Source organism: Neomonachus schauinslandi, chromosome 9 (genome assembly GCF_002201575.2).
Source record: "Neomonachus schauinslandi chromosome 9, ASM220157v2, whole genome shotgun sequence".
In the NCBI taxonomy this organism is placed as follows: domain Eukaryota; kingdom Metazoa; phylum Chordata; class Mammalia; order Carnivora; family Phocidae; genus Neomonachus; species Neomonachus schauinslandi.
In genome coordinates this window covers 89,071,251-89,093,159 of record NC_058411.1, presented here as the reverse complement: position 1 = coordinate 89,093,159, position 21,909 = coordinate 89,071,251, and the positions used below count along the sequence as shown (strand labels likewise).

Here is a 21,909-nt window from a genome sequence, read left to right as displayed (position 1 = left end):
GGCTGTTTCTTCTGAATGAGGTGCCCACAGACACTGTCAACACCCACCGGTAGGAATCCTGATACAGTCAACTCATTTAGTTGACATCACCAGGAAATCACTGAATTTTTCAGATAACTGAAGCTTCTTCCTTTAGAAGTCAATCTTCTAAAACTTAAAATACTTTACACAGAAACCTCTGCATAATGACAATTAAATGCTCCTTTCTCTTCAGAGATGGCTGATAACTGAATGAAAAAAAAATTGCGGGAGGAGGAGGGAAATGCCAGGTTTTTTTTCTCCAGATGTGTGGTTTATTTTTTATAACAGTTTTATTGAGATATAATTTGTATCCCATAAAATTCACAGTTTAAGTGTACAATTTGGATTTTTTTGGAGGGGCGGTTAGTATATTCACAGAAGTGTGCAACCATAACCACTATCAGGTTTTATTGTATTATTATTTATTTTTTTGAGAGAAAGAATATGTGCTGGGAGGTGGGGAGGGCCAGAGGAAGAGAGAGAATCCTAAGCAGGCTCCATGCCCAGCGAGGAGCCCAATGTGGGGCTTGATCTCACGACCCTGAGATCATGACCTGAGCCGAAATTAAGAGTCAGCCGCTTAACCGACTGAGCCACCCAGGCGCCACACCACTGTCAGGTTTTAGAATAGGTTTATCACTCCAAAAAGAGGCCAGGTACCTGTAAGCTCCCTACCTCTGCCCCAGCCCCTAGCAGCCATGAACCTACTTTCTGTCTCTCTAGATTTGCCTATTTTCGGTACTTCATATAAATGGAATCATATAATAGGTGGTCCTTTGTGTCTGGCTTCTTTCACTTAGCAAAGTATTTTCAAAATTCATCCATGTTGCAGCACGTATCAGTACTGCATTCCTTTCTATGGCTGAATAATAGTCCATTGTGTGAATGTACCACATTTTGTTGATCCATTCATCAGTTGATAGACATTTGAGTTGTTCCCACTTTTTGGTTATTATGAATAATACTGCAATGAGCATTCATGCGTAAGTTTTTGTGTGGACATGTGTTTTCAACTTTCTTGGGTCTATACCTGTGAGTGAATAGAGGTTGAAATGGAACCTCTTTTTTCTTCTGGTGGAAATGGAGTCTTCATTCGAACAGTCATGGTGCTATCACTTCTCAACTTTTTGGCTAACATCAAGTGTAACAGTCATGGTGCTGTTCTGGGACCCAAGATATACTGGCAAAAGCTAATAACTATGATGGGCTAGTTGTCCTTGCACTCTGAGTCCCCAAATCTCTGAGCTTTTTGAATTTGTATGTCTATACTTCTACAATTTTTCAGATTCCTTGTGTTCAATGAGCTGTGACTATTTGCTCTTGGTAGTGAGAATCCAACATTTCAGTTTGAGGTTCTGGCCTCCTGAGAGGACAACCCGTTAATATTGCATATAAATCAAGAGTAATGAGCTCTGAATGAAGGACTGAGGTGCTCTCCTAAGAGAAAAAACACAAGCAGAAGCTTTAGGGTTTGACTTAATTTAAAAATATGTCTTCAGCTGGGGCACCTGGGTGGCTCAGTCGGTTAAGCATCCAACTCTTGATTTTGGCTCAGTCATGATCTCAGGGCCCCTGCTCCTAGAATTTTGATTACTAAATTTTGATGACTAAATCAGCCCCACATTGGGCTCCTCGCTGGGCGGGGAGTCTGCTGAAGATTCTCCCTCTCCCTCTCCCTCTGCCCCTTCCCCCACCCTCACTTGCTCGCATGCGCTGTCTCTCTTTTAAAAAAAATCTCTTTGGTCACTTGCTTCTGTATTCTCAGCCATGTTTAGGACACTTGAAGTTGTCAAGTAGGACACTTCCATTTAAGGTATTAGTCTATAAAGCTATGTTCAGATAATAGGGATTAAAATGTTACTTTTTCTGATACATAGGAAAATGTGCTTACGAGCTACTGAACTGATTCTAGTCTAAAACCTCTTCATAGAGCTCTCGCTTCGTCAGAAGGGAGCCACAGAGGAACCCTGATTCCTCAAATGCCATCTGCACAGCACAGGTTAAATAAGGCCTCTGTAGCTCTTAGGATTAGGTTGTCACAAAGGCTCAAATGATGAGGGTTTAAACAGCAGAGGTTTTCTTTTTCAGTCATGTAAAAAAGTTCATAGGTAGGTAGTTCAGGGCCACGCAGCGATCCCACAGTCATCAATCACCCAGGCTCCTTCCATCTTTCTGTTTGGCCATCCTTAACACATAGCTTCCATCCTCAGGCTCACTCAAGATTGTGACACGACCATGGGAGCACCCCCCCCCCCGTAATGTGCGTTTTCCAGGCAGCAGGAAGAAGGAAGGACAAAGACAAAAATGGGGCACCTCCTAGCTGAGTGAGTCCCTTTAAAAGAGCTTTCCTTGAAGTCCTACCTGATGACATCCTCTTAAACCTCCTTGGTCTCCTGGCTTCAAGGAAAGCTTGGAAATGGTGGTTTTGAAGCTGGGCACATTGGGGGTTCTGTTGGCAAGAAGAAAGGAGGAAAGGAAAAAGGAGGAAAGGATGTAGGTAGGCAACCCAGAGTCTCTACCCTGGCTTTCTAGGAGCTCATGTTTTAAGATGGATGAGACAGAGGCAGGTCACCACACTGTTATACACAGAGCTGTGCAGAGGTTTACAGCAGCCCATCCCTGGACCACTTCAAAATTTGTAGGCTCAGATAGTTGAAAAGGAAGATTGTTGGTAATGGTGGAATTGTCCATCTCAGCTCTGCAGTGCGAGCATCAGAGAACTTCCTGGAGGATATGGGATTTTAGAAGGACTTTAAAGGAAATGATGCTATCAACAGAGACCCTCTTCAGGTACTATGGGACTTAACACATTTCACAGAGAGTCTCTACTTCTGTTTCCCTGGGCACCGTGATCCTGCATCCTCCTCCCCTGTCCTGTTATTGACAACCTTTCTATCCTATGAGCGTGTGTGCAAGTCTGTTCCATTTTTAAAATAGCTCCCTCCCATTAATCTTTCCTCTTTTGTTAAAATGTAAAGTTCTCAAAGCAAAAATGAAAACAAAAGCACTGTGCTTTCTGGTTTACATCCTCACCTCTACATCACACTCTAAATCCCCTGCTCTCTGCCCTCTACTTCTCTCCTCTACTGATATTGCTCCACTGAAGCCAACAATGAAAGCCAGCAGTTGCCAAATTCCAGTGGACATTTTCCAGCCCCTTAGCCCTTGGTCATCTTCACTGCCCTGAATTCAGTAAACAGTCTCTCCAAGAAACTCTGTGTGCTCTTGACTTCCACCATATCATACTCATTTGGTTCTCCTTGTATGTTTCCAACTTTTGTCTGTGTCTTTTGTGGACTCTGCTCTGCCTGCCCTTTAAATGCTGTGTGACATCAAATAGGGCACTTGATTTTTTATCCATGAAAAGTAAGAGGGGTTTGAATGGATAATCTCTAAATTCCCTCAAACTCTAATACCCTTTCAGTCATATTATCAGGAGTCAGGAAAACTGGCTTGAGCTACAGAAAACTCTTGTGTTTCAAGTAGAAAGAAGTGTAGTGAGAGATGATTAACATTTGGGCTGCAGTTCTGCAAAGGCATGTTGTTGGCGGCTGCTTCTTATTCAGAGAAATCATAAAAGCTGAAAACTAGTATGACGTCATTCGGCAGTTTATCATCATGTGGGAGACTGACTAATGGGAGTTGTGGTTTCAGCATAACAGAACAACCGACCATTCATGGAGGACTTGAGTGCTGTGACTTGGAGGGAGGATGGTATGAATGAGGTTCTTTGGCCACCATAGCCTCCAGACATGACCACACACCAGGCATGGTTACAGTCCTAGAGAGCTGGAAAGATTCAAACCACCATATATAAATGCTCCTACTGGGGACATCATGTTTGACTAAGTATGACAACTGATGATAAAAATGTTGGCCTTTTCCAGTAATACTTAATTAAATGGTACCTATATTTTTCAATATTAATTTAGTTATATATACTGCTAGCTAAGATTTCAGATTATTTGCTGAGAGTGAGATTTAATTTGATAGGCAGGGGTGGGAGCAAAAGTTTAAGGGTCTTTGAATCTCTAAAGGGGGATGGGTACAGACACTGCTGGGTGGGGGATAGGGGATAGAAGAGAGCGTTTGATGGAGCTGTTAAATCTGTCTCCCTTGTGGTGGTACTTGCGGATGCTCTCATTTGTGAGTGTGTAGTATTCCTCCAGTAATGTTTGATTCAATTAAAAACTCTAGGTCCTGAACACTGAAGGCTGAGACAGATTTGTGTGATGTGAGGGTGTAGGGCATAATTTATTTAATATTTTTGAGGTGATTCAGAGCTTACAAATAAGGTCTTAAATCCACAAAGATGTAGCATATCAAGTGATTGCGGGTTGGCAGAAGAGACCATGCACACACTGTCACTCTTAGATTAAAGTTCCCAACTGAATTAAGCAAAGATACAAAACATAATTGGTTGGTCATCTGCGAAGTCATTCTGCAAAGGTGTTGCCTTGGCTACAGCTATAACCAAATTAAGGCCTTGGCCAAAAGATGGTGCACATGTTGGACCACTGAGACAGTAGATAGGGCCCTATACCATTTTCTTGAGCACACACGCAGAGAAACTTTGTCAGTCTCTGCTTCCTTGTATGGGATGCACAGGGCTGCTGCCCCTTGGCAACTCTGAATGGGAACCTTAGAATACCAGATGGGTGCCCGATGGCAGGCCTGGGAATTACATTAACTTTAGCTGTGCAGTGATGGTGCTGGCATTTTGCCTCACCTCTCACAGCAAAGGACATCCAGCAACACTCTCCTGGGAAGCAGATTAACTTCTGTGAGTCACTGCTTTTCCATCTCATTTATGATTCATGACCTGGGCTATATTTTTAGCTTGTATTTCTTTGGGTCTGAGAAGTGGGCTGGGTGGAAGTGTTGTTTGGAAACTTATGGAAGAATGAGGAGAAATTGGCATCACACTGAAGCTTGAGTAGCCTGAAATTTGTTTATAATCATCAGACATTCTGTAAACATTTATTGAGATCCTATTATGTGCCATGTACTGTGCCAGACTCTAAAAATGCAAGTAAATGAGACCCAGCTTCTGCCCACCCAGAGCCCACTGAATTGTGTGGGCAGACAGCTAACTTGATAACAGATGTACTAGAGCCGCTACCTATACTCCCAGCTGTGTCTCTGGATTTTAGTCATATCGAAGTCTTTGGTGTTTTTGCACCCCTTCTCCTTTTTTTTAAAATTTAATTTTATTTAAATTCAATTAACTAACAGATGGTGTATTATTACTTTCAGAGGTAGAGTTCAGTGATTCATCCATTGCATTCAACACCCAGTGCTCATTACATCATGTGCCCTCCTTAATGCTCACCACCCAGTTACCCCATTGCCCCATCCACTTCCCCTCCAGCAACGCTCAGTTTGTTTCCTAGAGTTAAGAGTCTCTTATGGTTTGTCTCCTTCTCTGATTTCATCCTATTTTATATTTCCTTCCTTTCCCCTATGATCCTCTGTGCTGTTTCTTAAATTCTGCATATGAGTGAAGTCGTATGATAATGATCTTCCTCTGATTGACTTATTTCACTTAGCATAATACCCTCTAGTTCCATCCATGTCATTGCAAATGACAAGATTTCATTCTTTTTGATGGCTGAGTAATATTCCATTGTACAAATACCACATCTTCTTTATCTAGTCATCCGTCAATGGACATCTGAGCTCTTTCCATAGTTTGACTATTGTGAACTTTGCTGCTATAAACATTGGGGTGCAGGTGCCCCTTCAGATCACTATGTTTGTATCCTTTGGGTAAATACCTAGTAGCAGCACCCCTTATTCTTGCCATTACCTGTTGGGCATGCCATGTTCATTGCCTGGAAATATCTCCTCCAATCTCTCCTTAGTTGCCCTTCATGACTCACACCAGCATCCCTTCTTCTGAAAAATCTTCCCTGATTCCCTGAGGCTGGGTTGGAGCCCCCTCTTACACATTCCCATAGCACCTTGCATCCCAGTGTTTATCACACTCCTATGAAGAGCAGTCTTGATTGAGGTCCCTTCATGGCAGTTGAGACTTACTCATCAGCTCCCCAAACTAGAAGGCGGGTGGAAATGAAGAGGTTTTGGAAGAACAACACTGTCATTCCCGTACAATTGCTGCCATTTGCCGAGCCCTTCCCATGTGCCAGTCACTGTGCTCAGCACCACATGTGTGTTACCACATTGGGACCTCGCAGCAACCCTATGAAACAGATAAGTTATTGTCCCTATTTTATAGGTGAGATGTAAAGTTATTTGCCTCAGGTTTCACAGCTAGTACGTGCAAAGCTGAGATTCAAACGCAGGCCTGCCTGACTCTTAAAACCCGTGCTCCTAGACTCTGGCATGTTCCTTCTCCACTTTCGTGTTTACGGTATCAGTCGCAATAGACTAGGTCGTTCTGCTCACAAGCAATCCTGGCTTTCCAGCAGCTTAGACAACGAAAGTGTATTTCTTCTTTATACCATGTATCCACAGCACATTGGCTGGGGGGCTCTACCCTGTGTTCTTCTCCCTCAGGGACCCGGCCTGAGGTCTCCAATTGCAAGAGAAAGGACATGTGACAAAGCATTCGCAAAGTGCTAGTCTACTTGAATGTTATTGGCCAAGTCAGGAGAAGTGTAATCCCACTATGTCCTGGGAAGGCCAAAAATTGGAAATAATTGTGGACAGCCCCAATAACTCCCACCTATACAAAGAAAGGAGTGGGGGAGGTAGATGAATGAAGACAAAAGGGAAGGATAAAGTGTCCAGAGGAATGAAGGTCTTCCAGGGATTAAGAAAAAGCTTGCTTTTTAAACCATAGGTCTCTAGTTAAATGGCTACTGGGATCAATTATTCAGTTGTTCTTCCTGTAAGCAGCACCGTTAAGACTTCTCTTCTGAATGTTTTAATGCTTTGACACAACCTGGGATTTCACTGGGTCCATCAAGAGAGTGCAGTCAATTAGTATTACAAAAGCAGCTAATCAGAGTACGGCCAGTATTCCAATTCTCATTTTCATTATGAGGAACGAGTTCTGCCGCTTTAGAGACTTTCTCCAAGAACAATAGAAAACAGAATTCCCATTCTCCTAGGATTAGGCCTCTACAGTGACAACAACAACAACAACAACAACAAACTCTTGAAAGTTTCTTAGGAGGCCGGGCCACAGGGCTAACAGTTGCTCTCCCCACAAGGGGCTTAGCTTAAAGTTACTGGGTGCAGCTTTTGAACCTCAACAAACATTAAAACTGGATATTAGCTACAGGGCTCTTAAGGAGTTTCTGCAAAGAGCACATTGAGAATATTTTGGTCAAGGAAAATCCACCTTTGTACAATGTGATTCCTGTTTTTCAAGAACACAGACGGTGATCGTCATGGTGTGGAACGAAACACGATACTTACTGTTTTAGGTGGTGGATGCAGCAATCATGCTTCAAGCCACTATGAGATTATAGATTATATAAACATCTACCACCTACAGAGGATGGTTGGCCTTACCACTCATTTTTCTCTTGATGCAAAAAAAAAAAAAGGAATGAACAAATACAGATTTCAGGCTCTTGAACCTGGAGCAGAAGAAGGAGCTTTCAGCAGCGTAGATGTTTGGATTTTTAAAAACATATTCAATTCAATCAACTAAAGTATATTTTGAGGGGCTACTATCTGCCAGACAGTATTCTAGGTATTGGGGATAGAGCAATAATCAGCTCTTTGCTACTTATAATGAGGGCTTGGGTGAATGAGTGGAGGAGAGACTCAGTGTAGTGTTATCTCCCTGGGCTATATCCATCATGGAACATGGGGCACTTCAGGGGGGTCAGCATCATGGGGAAAACTCCTACCTGACCCAGGTACCATGGGGGAATTGCTATCAGCAGATGCCTCATCGATAGGAGGTACATCACTGTGTACTATCTGGTACTTTTGAAAGATGCTGGACTTGGAGTCTTCCCTGGATGGTAAACTTCTCCAGGTCAGGGAGATAACATGGACTATCACAGTGTTAAGCTTAAAGAGACCTGGGTTCTTCTCATTAGCCAGCTCTGTGGCCCTCGAGCAGAGCACCAAACCTCTGATAATCAGTTTTCTCCCATCTGTAAAAGGAGTGTCAGGGTCTGTCACAATTTTATCACAAGGATCAAATGAGATGACACTTGTGAAAAGAGACCCTGGAAATCTCTGTGTCAAAGCACGTGGTCGCATAGGATGGCTCTTCTGGTCTTGCCCAGACACAGAAAGAGTTACTCGTGTCTCCCCACATGTGGGTGTGAAGTTATTCCTGGGAATGCTCGTGGCCCTTCCGAAGTTCTCGGTCTGCTTTTTGCCACCGGGATGACCTCCGACTGAGTGACTTTGTCTGTGCTCAGGTCTGTAGGCAGAGATGAAACCTCTCTCAGTTCAAAAAAATCCCCGTGGGTAAGGGGTTCTCGATGGGAGTAGGACTGTTGGTATGTGACCCTGCATAGCCACCCCGCGTGATGCAGATGGCTGTCATACTTTCCTTGCCCACGGCCGGCCGGTACTTTTTTTTTTTCAGACAAATTGGAAGGTTTCTTTGGCCCATTGTGGATAGCTCATATCCTAGTGTATTAGAGTGTCATCAAAGTGCCAACCTGACCAAGATCTTTATTGTTTATCTGGGCTTCCAGCACTCAAGACATTCTATCTGCAGGATCCTGGATTGCCCACTTTTCTTCCGAATCAATTCAAAACTTCCCTTATTTAATTCTAAAATTCCCAGGAGATGATAGTTAAGACATTATCAGCTCCGCTCGCCTTAGAGGGACTTTAAAACAACAGATGTTTTCTCCATCTGCTGTGGGCAAAGGAGTCTACTTCGTTGGGAAAGAGCATAGGAGGAGAGGGTGGCCAAGGGGGCCCAGCTTTGCCCCCTTCACAGCCCCGCTCTGGGTTGGGCAGGAAGCCTGCAGAGGAAGTTCTTCCTTTTGGAAGAACAAGCAGAACACACCACTTACTTGAAGATTTCATCTTTGTAACCAGTGAGGACTCCGGGTTGAAATGACTTGGTTGCCGAGACCTGAGTGTGAATGAATGAACAATTCCAGATATTCAGGCTGTTGAACCTGGAGCAGAAGGAGCTTTTGGAAGGGGAGATGTTTGAATTTTTAAAAATATACTCAATTCAATCTACCCAAGTGTGTGTGTGTGTGTGTGTGTGTGTGTGTGTGTGTGTTTGAAGTATAATTAACCAAACCGTGTGATTTTGAGGGCTACTGCATGCAAGGTGGTCTTGCAGGTGTGGAGGACAGAGCGGTCTCAGCTCTTTGCTACCAACGTTCTAGTCAGGGGGGACAGACAACAAACAACAAATACATGATGCTATCAGCAATAAGTGATCCAAAGAAAAGCAAATACAAGGGGCGCCTGGGTGGCTCAGTCGGTTAAGCGTCTGCCTTCCGCTCAGGTCATGATCCCAGGGTCCTGGGATTGAGCCCCACATCGGGCTCCCTGCTCAGCAGGAAGCCTGCTTCTCCCTCTCCCCACTCCCCCTGCTTGTGTTCCTTCTCTTGCTGTGTCTCTCTCTGTCAAATAAATAAATAAAATCTTTAAAAAAAATAAAAAAGAAAGAAAAGCAAATACAAGAGAACAGAGAACGGTAGAGAGGGAGGGTGTCCACTGCTCTGTGCTCTTGGAGGCAAGTTTCTTAAGCGCCACCGGATCACTCTAAGAAAAGTCAGTCTTTGCGAAGACCCCTTGTGCCTCTTCCACCGAGGCCAGTCTTCTTGTTTGTCTCACTGAACTCCCTCGAAACTTGCTCCCCAATATTGCTCCCTGTTCCGGAGGAGGGGCCCTGCAACCCCATCGTCTACCTGCCCTGGTTTTCAATTGTTGCTGCACTAAACAGGGACGGACCTTCCATTCCCTTCTCGTACGACACACATACTGAGTCAAAGCTGGCACAAGGAGGCCTTTGACCAGCTTCCCTTCAGGATTATTTTAACTGGCAACATACCCCTTTAAGAAGGAACACATTACAGATGGTCCAGTTAGGATGCAGGTTATTTTGAGACTTCCTGAATGTCATTTCTTGGCTACTTCATTCAAATAAATCATTTATTGCACTGTAAGAGGTGCAGGGGATAATGATGACTAAGACTCACTCCCTGCCCTTGAGAAGCCCACAGTCCAGCTGCAGGCTTAGACATTTAAAAAGATAAATTGCAGCACCACTGGGTGAGTGCAACCTTGGGGTATGACCAAGATGCTCTGGGAGCCCAAGGGAAGGGCAATGAACTCTGCCTCGAGAGTGCTGAAGAGGATGTCAAACAACTTTAATGATTTCTGATGCTTCATTTAGTTATTCATTATCCATCGATTCGACCATATTTCCTGCATGGTTTACATCGGGGTCACACGCTGCCTTGCAGATATTGTTCGTTTGGCCTGTTATTGTTGCTTGGTAGCAGCTTTATTGAGATGTAATCCACATGCCATCAATTCACCCATTTAAGGTGTGCAATTCAATGGTTTTAAGTATATTCACAGGGTTGTGCCAATACCTCCCATTTTAGAACATCGTTATCAACCCCAAAGGAAACCCCGGACCCTTCAGCAGTCACATCCCAACCCCCCAAACTTTCCAGCCCTCCTTTCTAGCTCTATAGGTTTGTCTACTCTGGACATTTCAGATAAATGAAATCATGCGACATGTGGTCTTTTGTGACTGCCTTCTTTCACTTAGAATAATATTTTCAAGATTCATTTATGTTGTAGCATGTATCAGTACTTTGTTCCTTTTCATTGCCAAATGCTTGTTCAATGTGTGATATGTCCTTTTTATCAATCTATTCATCAGTTGATGGATACTTGGTGGTTTCTACCTTTTGGCCATTATGAATAATGCTACTGTGAACATTTGGGTGCAAGATTTTGGTGTGGACATATGTTTTCAGTTTTCATGGGTATTTATTGAGGAGCGGAATTGCTAGGTCATATGGTAATTCTAAATTTAACTTTTTCTTTTTTTTTAAGATTTTATTTATTTGAGAGGGAGAGTGAAAGCAAAAGAGAGAGAGAGAGAGCACACAAGCTAGGGGGAGAGGCAGAGGGAAAGAGAGAAGCAGACTCCCCGAGCAGGGAGCCTGATGTGGGGCTCGATCCAAGGACCCTGAGATCATGACCTGAGCCAAAGGCAGATGCTTAACTGACTGAGCCACCCAGGTGCCCCCAAATTTAACTTTTTGAGGAATTGCCAACCTGTTTTTCCTAGTGATTGCACCATTTTACATTCCCACACTGTATCAGGGTTCCAGTTTCTCCACGTCTTTGCCAACACTTGCTATTTTGGGTCCATTTGTTTTTTAAATGATGGCCATCTCAGAGGGTATGAAGTGGTATCTCACTGTCATTTTGCTCTGCATTTCCCTAATGAGGAATGATATTGAGCATCATTTTGTGTGCTTCTTGGCCATTTATGTATCTTCTTTGGATAAATGTTTATTCAGATCTTTTACCCACTTTCAGAGTGGGTTATTTGTCTTTTTATTATTGAGTTGTAAGAGTTTTTTATATATTCTGGATCCAAGTCCATTATCAGATATATCATTTGCAAATATTTTCTCCCATTTTGTGGGTGGTCTTTTCATTTTCTTGAAGCACAAAAGTATTTAATTTTTATGAAATCCAATTTATCTATTTTTTTATTAGCTTGTGCTTTTGCTGTTATATCCAAGGTCCTGATTTTTGTCTATTTTCTTTTATCATTTTAACTCTCATACATACGTCTTGGATCCATTTTGAGTTTATTTCTGCATATGGTATGAGGTGTGGGGTCTAGTTTCATTCCTTTTTTTATGTAGATATTCAATTGCTCCAGCACCATTTGTTGAAAAGACTGTCCTTTCCCCTTTTGCATTATTTTGGCATCCTTGTCAAAAATCAGTTGACAGTAAACATGAGGGTTTATTTCTGGCTTCTAATTCTATTCCTTTGATCTAAGTGTCTATCTTTATGCTACACCACACCTGTTTTGATTGTGTTGGTGGGTAGTAAGTTTTGAAATTGGAACATGTGAGTCCTCTAACTTTGTTCTTTCTCGAGATCGTGCTGGCAACTCTGGGCCTCTTGAATTTCCTTGTGAGTTTTAGGAGCAGCTTGTCAATATCTGCAAAGAAGCCATCTGGGGTTTTGATAGGAATTTAGTTAATTCTGTAGATTAGTTTTGAGAGATTTTAGTTTTGCTACCTTAACAACATAAACTCATCTGATCCATGAGGGTGGATGTCTTTCCATTTATTATGATCTTCTTGAATTTCCTTCAACAATATTTTATAGTTTTAAAAGTATAAGTTTTACATTTATTTTGTTAAATTTATTTGTAAATATTTTATTCTTTTTGATTCTATTACAATGTAATTGTTTCCTTAATTTCATTTTTGGATTGTTCATTGTGACTGGTTGGGTTTTGAAATTAGGAAAACTTACAGATAAAGTCTGATTTCTGGCTTTGTCTGAAATCGTATCTGGTTTCCCAAATAGCAACAAAGGACTTGAGTGAGTAGTTTGGGTTCTTTTCTTCTTTTAGGCCATTTTTTTCTGAGTTTGTCCTCATCTGGCTACTTTCTTATATCTGGATTAATTCACTCATTAATATTGTAATTATTAAGCACTGAGTTTTTGACCTTTATGATTGTTCTTTTGGGAAATCTAAGTTTGATGAGATTTAGTTTGAATAAGGGATTAATATTATCTAAATCTTTAATATGATTATTTTTATGTACACATCCTATTCTTTCTCAAAAGTTATTCAAGCCATATCTTACTCATTCATCTCAGGAACATTGATGAGTTAGGCTCTATACTGAAGATACAAAGAAGAAATAGACACCATTTTTGCTTTAAAAGAGGTATATACACATTGATAAAAAGTGCCATATGGGCAACCAGAGTTTTATAAAAGGTCTTCTAGTAGTCCATAAAGTGTGCAGAGGAGGGCTTAGGAAAGGGAGTGTGGTCAAGACTGTGGTTAAGGAAGGGAGAGGAGAGGAGAGGACTCATGAAAGAAGTGACATTTGCATGATGATAGTTGGGACCTTGTCCACTAAGCTAGGAGAGTTGGATCTTTTCCTGTGGACTGGTGTTTTCTCTAAAGTGTGATTCTTGGACCACCTGTAGCAGAATCACCTGAGTGCTTGTTTTTTGTTTTTAAAGATTTTATTTATATATCAGAGAGAGAGAGAGAGAGCACAAGCAGGGGATGAGGCAGGCAGAGGGAGAAACAGGCTCCCTACTGAGCAAGGAGCCTGATGCAGGACTCAATCCCAGGACCCTGAGATCATGACCTGAGCCGAAGGCAGACACTTAACTGACTGAGCCACCCAGGCGTCCCCACCTGAGTGCTTATTAAAATGCAGTTACTCAGACCTACTGAAACAGAATATCTCAGAGCCCAGGAATCTGCTTTTGAAAAATCTGCTTTTTAAGTTTCTCTGGTGATTTTGAAGTTCTATAAAGTTTGAGAAGCTCTGTTTGAGGATGGGGGCCCTGTAAAGATTTTTAGGTGGGAAAGGAGTAGGCTAGGATGGAGTTATATCATGCCAGACCTGAGTTTCAGTGAGGTGTTAGCTGCATTGGGAAAGGCAGATTCAGAGGGTGGGACACCAGAGACTCTGTTGTTGTGGGGGTTATTTCAAAATTCAGCACTATTGTGAAACTCAGGTAGAGTAAAGAGTACACTGGACAGTCCCTAAGATCTTCCACATCTGTGCACTTGGACTGTCAAAGGTCAGAATCAGTGCCTTATGTTTTTGTTTGTATTTACAGGGAGGCCTCCTTTCCCTGGGGCCATTGAGGTCAAGGTCTAATTTGGAGAGTAGGGTTTGGGGCTACAGGATTGAACAAAGAGATTGATCTCTTGCTTACTGCCAACCAAATGAATATGGTTCATTTCAGGTACATTGAACGTGCATATGATGCAGTTGAGAGGCAGAGTGCCCAAATGAGGATGGTAAAAGTTGGGGCAGGTGTGGAGTTGAGGGAAGAAGACAGGACAGATCCTGTCTTGAATTGTCAGGGCTCTGAGCTTGAATTGGCAGGGCTTGGCCCCTGATTGGATGAGGGATTTGAAAGAAGGGGAAGAGTTGAGTTTCCTGGCTCATGTAACTAGGTGGATGGTGATACTGTTGCTTGAGATCAGAAATGTAAGTAGAGGAATAATTTGGATATACTGAATTTGTGATGCAAGTGGAATGCATATTCATGTGATTACACTGGTCTGTAGCATGCAAAAGAACTTGGGTTGAAAATCTCTGTGCCATCAGTACCCAGGTAATAATTGAAGGCTTACATGGTAGAGATTGACTTTATTGAATGGGAGTAGAACTTGGACATCAGAATTTTCTAAGCTTCTCTGGTGATTCTAAGATGCAGTCAGGGTTGACTGCATAGTATAGGGTGAGAGGAGAAGAGACCATTGTTTAAAGAGAAAACAGGGGTAAAAATAAGGAACTAGCAAAGGAGACTAAGAAGGATCAGTCAGAGGATGAAGATGAAGAATCAGAGAAAAATGCTGTCATGAAAGCCAAACGGGGAGAGAGGGTCAGAGGAAAGAGAAGGAGGTGAGTAGAGGTCAGCAAGGGCAATGCCCTAGGCAGGTGAACCGGAACAAAAACAGTTGACTCGAGTAGACCTTGATAAGGTAGTTGGTTTGCTCAGGCAGTTTCAATAGAGTTTTGAGGCCAAAACTACTAGAGTGAGTTGAGGCATGAGTAGAAAGAAAGGAAGTGGAGACAACATCACAAGATTATGAAGAGAATGTCCTCCCTCCAATCTCCCTTTCTTAGTGAGAAAGACTAGAAGTTATTTAAACGTGGCAGAAAAATCCTGCCGTGTCTTTGGGCCATGTGGGTGGCCTTCACTATTGTCAAACATTTATTTCATGAAGGTCAAACCCTTGTCATATCACACTTAATTATATACTGTTCTTCGGTGTTTTGATCATTTCGAAGTGTCATTCTTCCCCGTCTTGTCAAATGCAGGGCCTCTGCCTGAAGCCTTCTCTGGAACAATATCCCCCTATACTCCTAACACAGGGGCAGGCACATTCCAGGAAAGGAATACTGCATGCCACAGAAAAAAAAAAAAGGAGTTAATCCTACTTAATAATTAATGAACTGTGCTTCCTAGAGGTTAAGGTAGGCTCTATTTAAATTTTAAACCCTATAATAATACTACCTACTTATTTTTAAAAAATAAACAATATAAAAGTGTAAAGTAAAAAGTAAAAGCTTGCCTCTCTCCCATTCCCAGAAGTAACCGCTGTTACCTTTCTTACCAGTTTCTTATGTGTCCTTCAGACATTCTTTCTGAGGATATAAGAATATATATCCTTTTTCTTTAGGTAATATGGTCAAAATCATTCTGTAAAGGAGCCAGTATGAGAAATTCTCATAAGCTAGCTATCATTCCTCCTCTCTGAAAACCCCAGTAATTTCTTCAAAGCCCAAGATACACACAGCAATGAATAGGCTGTTCACCTCTCCCTGGGAGCAAGTGGTTGAAGCTCAGACAGTACAAAAATATTATTGCTGCCTTGGGGCATGAAGAGAGAGCATGAGCTGGGAGTTAGGTAAGCTGTCTGTCAGGTGCTGAATAGGAAGGTTGTCTGAGCACTGCTGAGCTCCACTACTTTCTTACCACCCGTGTATGCCTCTAATAAAGGTCTTCGGTGTCCTCTCAGGGTCAGGAATTAGGGAGTGTCTTCTGTCTCGTGCGCCACCTCCTGTGTTCCCCAGAAGAAGCTGGATTCATCCTGCTCTCACCACTGTGGCCCCCAGGCTCATTTCATTGTTACTCACTTCAGTAGACCAAAGGAAGAGTCAGTGGGAGCCAGCTCAGTGACCCTTTCTGTTTTTACTTTTCCTGTTATACAAGGCTTACACACAGAGTCCCAGGATGGGCTACAGACTCTGGAATAAACCCTGATTCAGTCTCACTGAATAAATGAAACTGAGCCAGGCACTTCCCTTTAATAGGCTTTAATATATTCATCTATTAAATGGAATTAACAGTAATGACTATACTCCTAGAAAGAAAAGAAATAATCTCTTTCATGATTCTCTTATCCTTATGAGCCTGGGTTTCTTTCTTTTCTTTTCTTTCTTTTCTTTTCTCCTTCTTTTTTTAATGTAGGCTCCACGCCCAGTGTAGAGCCCAACATGAGGCTTGAACTCATGACCAGAGGATCGAGACCTGAGCTGAGATCAAGGGTCGGATACTTAACTGACTGAGCCACCCAGGTACCCCTGAGGCTGGGTTTCTTAAGAACAGAGACCATATCTTATTCATATCCACATTTAATAAATGAGTAAGAGGTATTGTCATTCCCAGTTTATACCTAAATTAACAAACCAAATTTCTCCTCCCTCAGGCATTGACATTCAACCACTGTCTGCTTATGTGGTCATCAGGTACCTAAACAAAGAAGTGGACGGATTATTTTTATGCACTGCCCTCTCCCTGCTTCCTCATAGCAATGGTTTCTGAGTGAAATGGACTCTGTGAGTTAATGGGAAGACCAAGTCCAAAGTCCATTCCAGGCTTCAGGATAATTGTGAAAAATCAGGCACCGATTCCCTCCCTTCCTTTTGCTCAGAGTGGCTTTCTCAACACATGCCCACAGTGGAAGGGGAAATGTACTCATTGTCATATCACCTCAGGCATGACTCACATTTCTAGTGTCTGGAGCGAAATAGAGGTTCCCATGAAGGACAAGGGGGTCGGAAGCAATGCCTGGATCTGTCTTAGAAGGAAGCAGATGAGGTGGTTCCTGCCTTGAAGTGTGATTAAGAACAAAGCCTTGTAAGAGTCTCTCTCTTCCTGTTCTCTCTCCACTAAAAACCTCTTTCCTCACTGATAACCCAAATTCCACCATTGGTGATCCGCCGCACCGGACTGAAAATTGCCCCCACTTTGACACTCGTCCTCACGTGGGTGTTGAGCCTCATTGGCCTTGGAGTGTCTCTGTCCAACTGACTCTGTTTGCCTTTTTCCCCATTCCTGTCAGATACGCAGCCTGCTCTCCCTTCCTGTTAAAGTCCCCACCATCAGCTTTATCATCCAGGGCTCTCCCCACCTACTGCCGCTAGACTGCCTGAGGAGGACACGTTCTCCCCAGTTTCCCACTTCCCTACAAAACCTTTTCCATTTAGGTTGTTTGTTGCCAGTCTCTAAGATGAGAACTAACAAAAAGAACAGACAGAGGAAATGACAGAGAAATCCAAAAGTCTTCCAAAGGTATCATCCTGGTTTATAGTTACTGAGTCTCCTTCTGAGTCCTCATTTCTCCTGTACTCCTCATTTATCCCCCAGGATGAGAGACCAGTCAAACCTTCACATCCTTCCATCTCTTCTCTCCCTCTGCTCATTTTAAAGACACTGTTGGAGTTGAACAATAGAAGCTTTATTCATTCTTCCAACTAGTATTTATTGAGTACCAACATGTCCCAAGCACTGCCCCAGGTGCTGGGAATACAGCATTGATTATGTTTACAGTCAAGGGAATGAAGACAAGCAATAAACAAGCAAGCCAACAAGTAGACCTGATCATCCGTGGCACGAAGGTGACCAGTGAAGGCTGTGATGAAGGGTGACAGGAGGCAGTGATATTTAAATTAAAACCTACAGGTTGAGAAGAAGTCAGTCCTAGAAAGAGATGGTGGAGGAGCAAGACAGAAGGGGAGAGGGGAAGGGGCAAGTGCAAAGGCCCTGTGTTTGGAAAGAGTTGGGTGTACTTGAGGAAGAGAGAGAAGACCAATGTGTCAGCGACGTGTATAGGGGGAGAATGACACAGATGAAGTTGGGGGGTAAGCAGGGGCCAGAAAACACAGGGTCTGGGGGTTTATAATAACATGTTTGTTTTGATAATAAATACCAAGGGTTTCCAGAATGGAGGGACATTTTTGAAAAATCAATCTGGCAGAATATGTAGGTGGAAAAATGTAGGTGTTTGTTTACATTTTCAAAAAGTGTGCCTTGATGGGCTGGTTAGTATCATTGTCATCTGAACTTGATGATTTACCGCTGAAGGGAAAGATGACACCCACCTTGGTGCTGACAAAGCCTCCTGCAGGAATTAGAGGAGTAGCCCAGACCTGTACCCCAACTGTGTGGGGAGTTCATTCTTTCCAGGATGAGGGGTACAGGAAATAGAGGAGCAGGAGCTAAGTCCTGAAATGAGAGAAGATACTGAAGGCAGGAGAAGCTGGAGCAGCCAGTGAGGACATGAAAACAATCTTTTTAATGCACCTCAGCATGAAACTTGGACCCTTGGAATCTCCTTTCCTGACAGTTCTGAGATGAGCTTTCTACCACATCCCCTAAATCTAGATTTTCTTTCCTAATAAGTCTTATGGATTATTGAACAGAACTGTCCAGACATCACTCACTTTTCCAGTTATATCTTAACTTGGGAAGTTAAGCATGATTGGGATGGTATAAAGTGTTCAAAAAAATTTTTGTATGTCAATACTAGAGACCCAAGAGGAGTGTGACAAACGAATCTGGCTGAGAATTGTCAGGTGATTGTCCTGGCCAGCGTGCTCTCCCAGCACTAGGCTCTAGGCAACATTTGGTAGGCTGACTTGCCGTTAGGATGCTAAATCTACAGAATTTGCTCAGAAGTACTATAAGAAGTGTCTGGGGAGGCACCCTCTGGATCCTGCCATCTTTCCACGGTGCTTTTGCCATTTCCAAGCAGAGGGAGGCTGGAAGGCTTCCAGAGGAAAGCTAAACAGGAAGCATATAATTTCCGAGGAGCTGACAGATAACTTTCAATCAGACCACTTGGCTCTCATAACATTTCCGAGCTCATTCTCAGAGACACACTCTCCCTCGTCAGCTAAGGCTCTGCTAAGAGGATTTACTCCCACAGCCTCGCTTGGCAAAGCTACACAGAAGACTACTAAGTCTGCATCCCTAGGCTTAATTCTTCTCCACCATTCCAGAATCCAATTTTCAACTGCAGGCTTGTCATTTCCTGGATACCCCACCAATGTCTTTCAGTCAACGGGTCCCAAACCAACTCATCATCTTCCCCTCTCCTGGTTTTCCTGTTTCTGTTAATGGAATCACTGTTCCCTCTGCTACCCTGGCTGGAAACATCTGAGTCATCCTTGACTCATCCTTGTCTCTTATTCTCTAGATCAAATCAACTGCCGAATCATGTAGTATCTATTTCCGTGATGTCACTTGACTTAGTCCCCTCCTTCCTATTGCCGCCATCTCTCCTCGGTGTGGGCTCTCATTACTTCCCCCTCGACAGGAACATCCTCACTTTCCCCCTCACCAATAACCCACCTCCATACTCCTGCCGACATAAGGCTTCTCACACACAGACCGACCACATCGCTCTGGTACCGGCAGCCCGCCATGGTTCCCATATTAAATATAAACTGTCTTTTCGCTTATAAGGCACAATTCCTTTTCTAATACTCCATGTTCAAGGGAAATTTACTAATTCCTGACGTAGGACATGACTCTTTTTTCCTTTCTTGAACCCTTTTAGTAAATGATCTTGTGAAAAAGTAAGATCTTCTTATATGACTAAATTTTGTATTTAGCAGTTATATGCTTGTTTTATCTCCTTAGAAGCTTCACTGGTCCCTGTATTATTTGCCTCACATACCATTGGAGCACATGCATGGACCCAGTGCTGTTCTAAGAGCTTCACCCATGTGAAAAAATTTAACTCTCGTAACAATTCTAATTGTTTCCCCCATTTTGCCAGTGACAAAACTGAAGTGTAGAGAAGTGGAGTAACGTGCTGAGCTTCCATTACTAATAAGTGGCAGATCCAGGATTTGGATGTGCACAGTCCAGCCCCAGAGCCCATGCTCGAACTCACATCATCTTTGCTACCTGCCTTCCTGCTATCATAGTTGGGATTTGGCTGTGTTTTATTTTTTTATTTATTTTTTTAAAGATTTTATTTATTTATTTGACAGAGAGAGACACAGCAAGAGAGGGAACACAAGCAGGGGAGTGGGAGAGGGAGAAGCAGGCTTCCCGCTGAGCAGGGAGCCCGATGCAGGGCTTGATGCGGGGCTTGATGTGGGGCTCGATCCCAGGAATGTGGGATCATGACCTGAGCCGAAGGCAGACGCTGAGCCACCCAGAAGTCCCTGGCTGATGTTTTATAACTGAACTGAGGCTTAAGGCATGTGTCCATTAATGGTCAGAAATATCAATGGTAGGCTAAGTGTGCCAATGTAAGTTGGTATCAGGAGCTGACTTAAGGCGTTTCCCAGGAAATCACCATGAAGATGAGAAACATCATTGTGCTATTTTTTTTCCTACTTATTCTTTATTCTTCCTACTTTTTCTTTATTCCAGTACATGGGCTGTATTGAAGTACTGCAATCAATGAGGTCACTGGATTTTGGAATGAGAACCCAAGTAACAAGGTAAGAGAACAAAAATGGGAGAGGATTTGCGGGCTATAGTTTAAAGTCAGAGTAGTTTCTCCCTCCCTGTAGGAATTTCATGCAAACCTTCAAAGTCACCATGGGCATTTATTTATGGTTGGAAGCTAGAACATAGCCCAGTGACCGTGGATGAGGGGCTCATCTTGTGAAAGACTTCCCAGTTGTGTGGTGGAGCATCTGCATTCCATATAAGAACTGATGAGATGATGCAGTCATAGAAATAGCTGGTTCTCCGGGTACCAAAAGTATGTAAAAGGATGCCTGGACATTGAATATTACAGAACGTCAGGCCTGTTGAAGAAGTAGCTGAAAAGAAGACTAGGGAAGAGCTTTCTGTATCAGAAAGCCCAAGTTCTCCCCATTTATGAGACATAAAACCTGCTTGCTCCTTGTCTGAGTCTTCCTCCTCTGTGTACAGTGAGTTGTGTGGAATTGAACCAGGGGAGTATTACCCAGCATAGGGGAAGCACAAATCAGAAGCAGAAATACAAGGCATGGGTCATTAAGGTCAAGTTCAAGGCAAGAACGGAAAGAGGAACAAGCATGTGCCCAGACTGGTAACTGGGAGAATTGTGAGGTGAGGGGATGAGGTGAGAGGACTGGGTTGTGAGTGATTCAAGATGAAGCCTTGGGCATCTTTTCTACATGGTGTCACTGTGTGTCTCAGGGACAAGCTACAGTGCCAATCTGCATCTGTGGTTGCAGGCCAGCCTTTCCAAAGGTGAATGTTCTCATTACGAAGACAGGATAACTCTTCCTCATGCTCATCCCATGAAATTGTAGGCCTAGACAAAGTTTCCTGTGGTTCAAAGTTTCGGGAAAAGGAATCACATTGCTCTTTAGGAGAGTAGCAGTATACAAGAGAATATTAAAACCTTGAGACGTCCTGTGTATGTAGCAGTCTCAAAAATTCTATCTCAAGATTGTCTCAACTTGTTTGGCCCCAGAATCCTTTTTTTTCCATGTAACATAAATGAACATCCCACGTATTCCTAGGGTTCCATGAAATGCACTTTAGGAAATGCTATCTTGGACTCACTAGGGTGCATTCTAATCTGTCTTCCCAAATTCCTCACCATTCCTTCTCTTCTGAGTTTTCTTTTTCCCATTCTCCGTCCCTTCAACTATTCTGCGGGTGACCTGGTGTCTAGATGACTTTCTCCACTATTAGTCCTACTTTGGATGTGTCCAGGCTTTATTTTCATCCCAATGATCCTTAACCTGGAGAAAACCCTTTCTCCAATCCTGAGCAGATTACAGATGGGAGGAAGAAGGTAGCTATGCCAGGTACCTGGAATGGGGACACTGGACAAAGGAATGCCCACTGTCCTTACCTAAGGATGACTGATTTTCTGTTCATTCATCTACTCATTTTCTTTCACTCAAATATTTATGGAGTGCCCATTAAGCACCTGAAGCTGTTCAAGAATTGAGGATGCAGAAGCCTCTGACCTCATGAAGT

At 42.9% G+C, this 21,909-nt stretch overlaps 1 protein-coding gene across 1 annotated transcript in view; it reads left to right on the top strand.

Moving 5' to 3' along the window:
* Positions 1–21,909, top strand: part of SHC4 (SHC adaptor protein 4) — a 125,947-nt gene that overhangs the window by 17,588 nt on the left and 86,450 nt on the right. Inside the window, exon 2 of the mRNA XM_021694051.1 lies at positions 20,356–20,426. Within this exon, the coding sequence (XP_021549726.1) occupies positions 20,356–20,426 (71 nt within the window). The remainder of the gene's footprint in view (positions 1–20,355; positions 20,427–21,909) is intronic.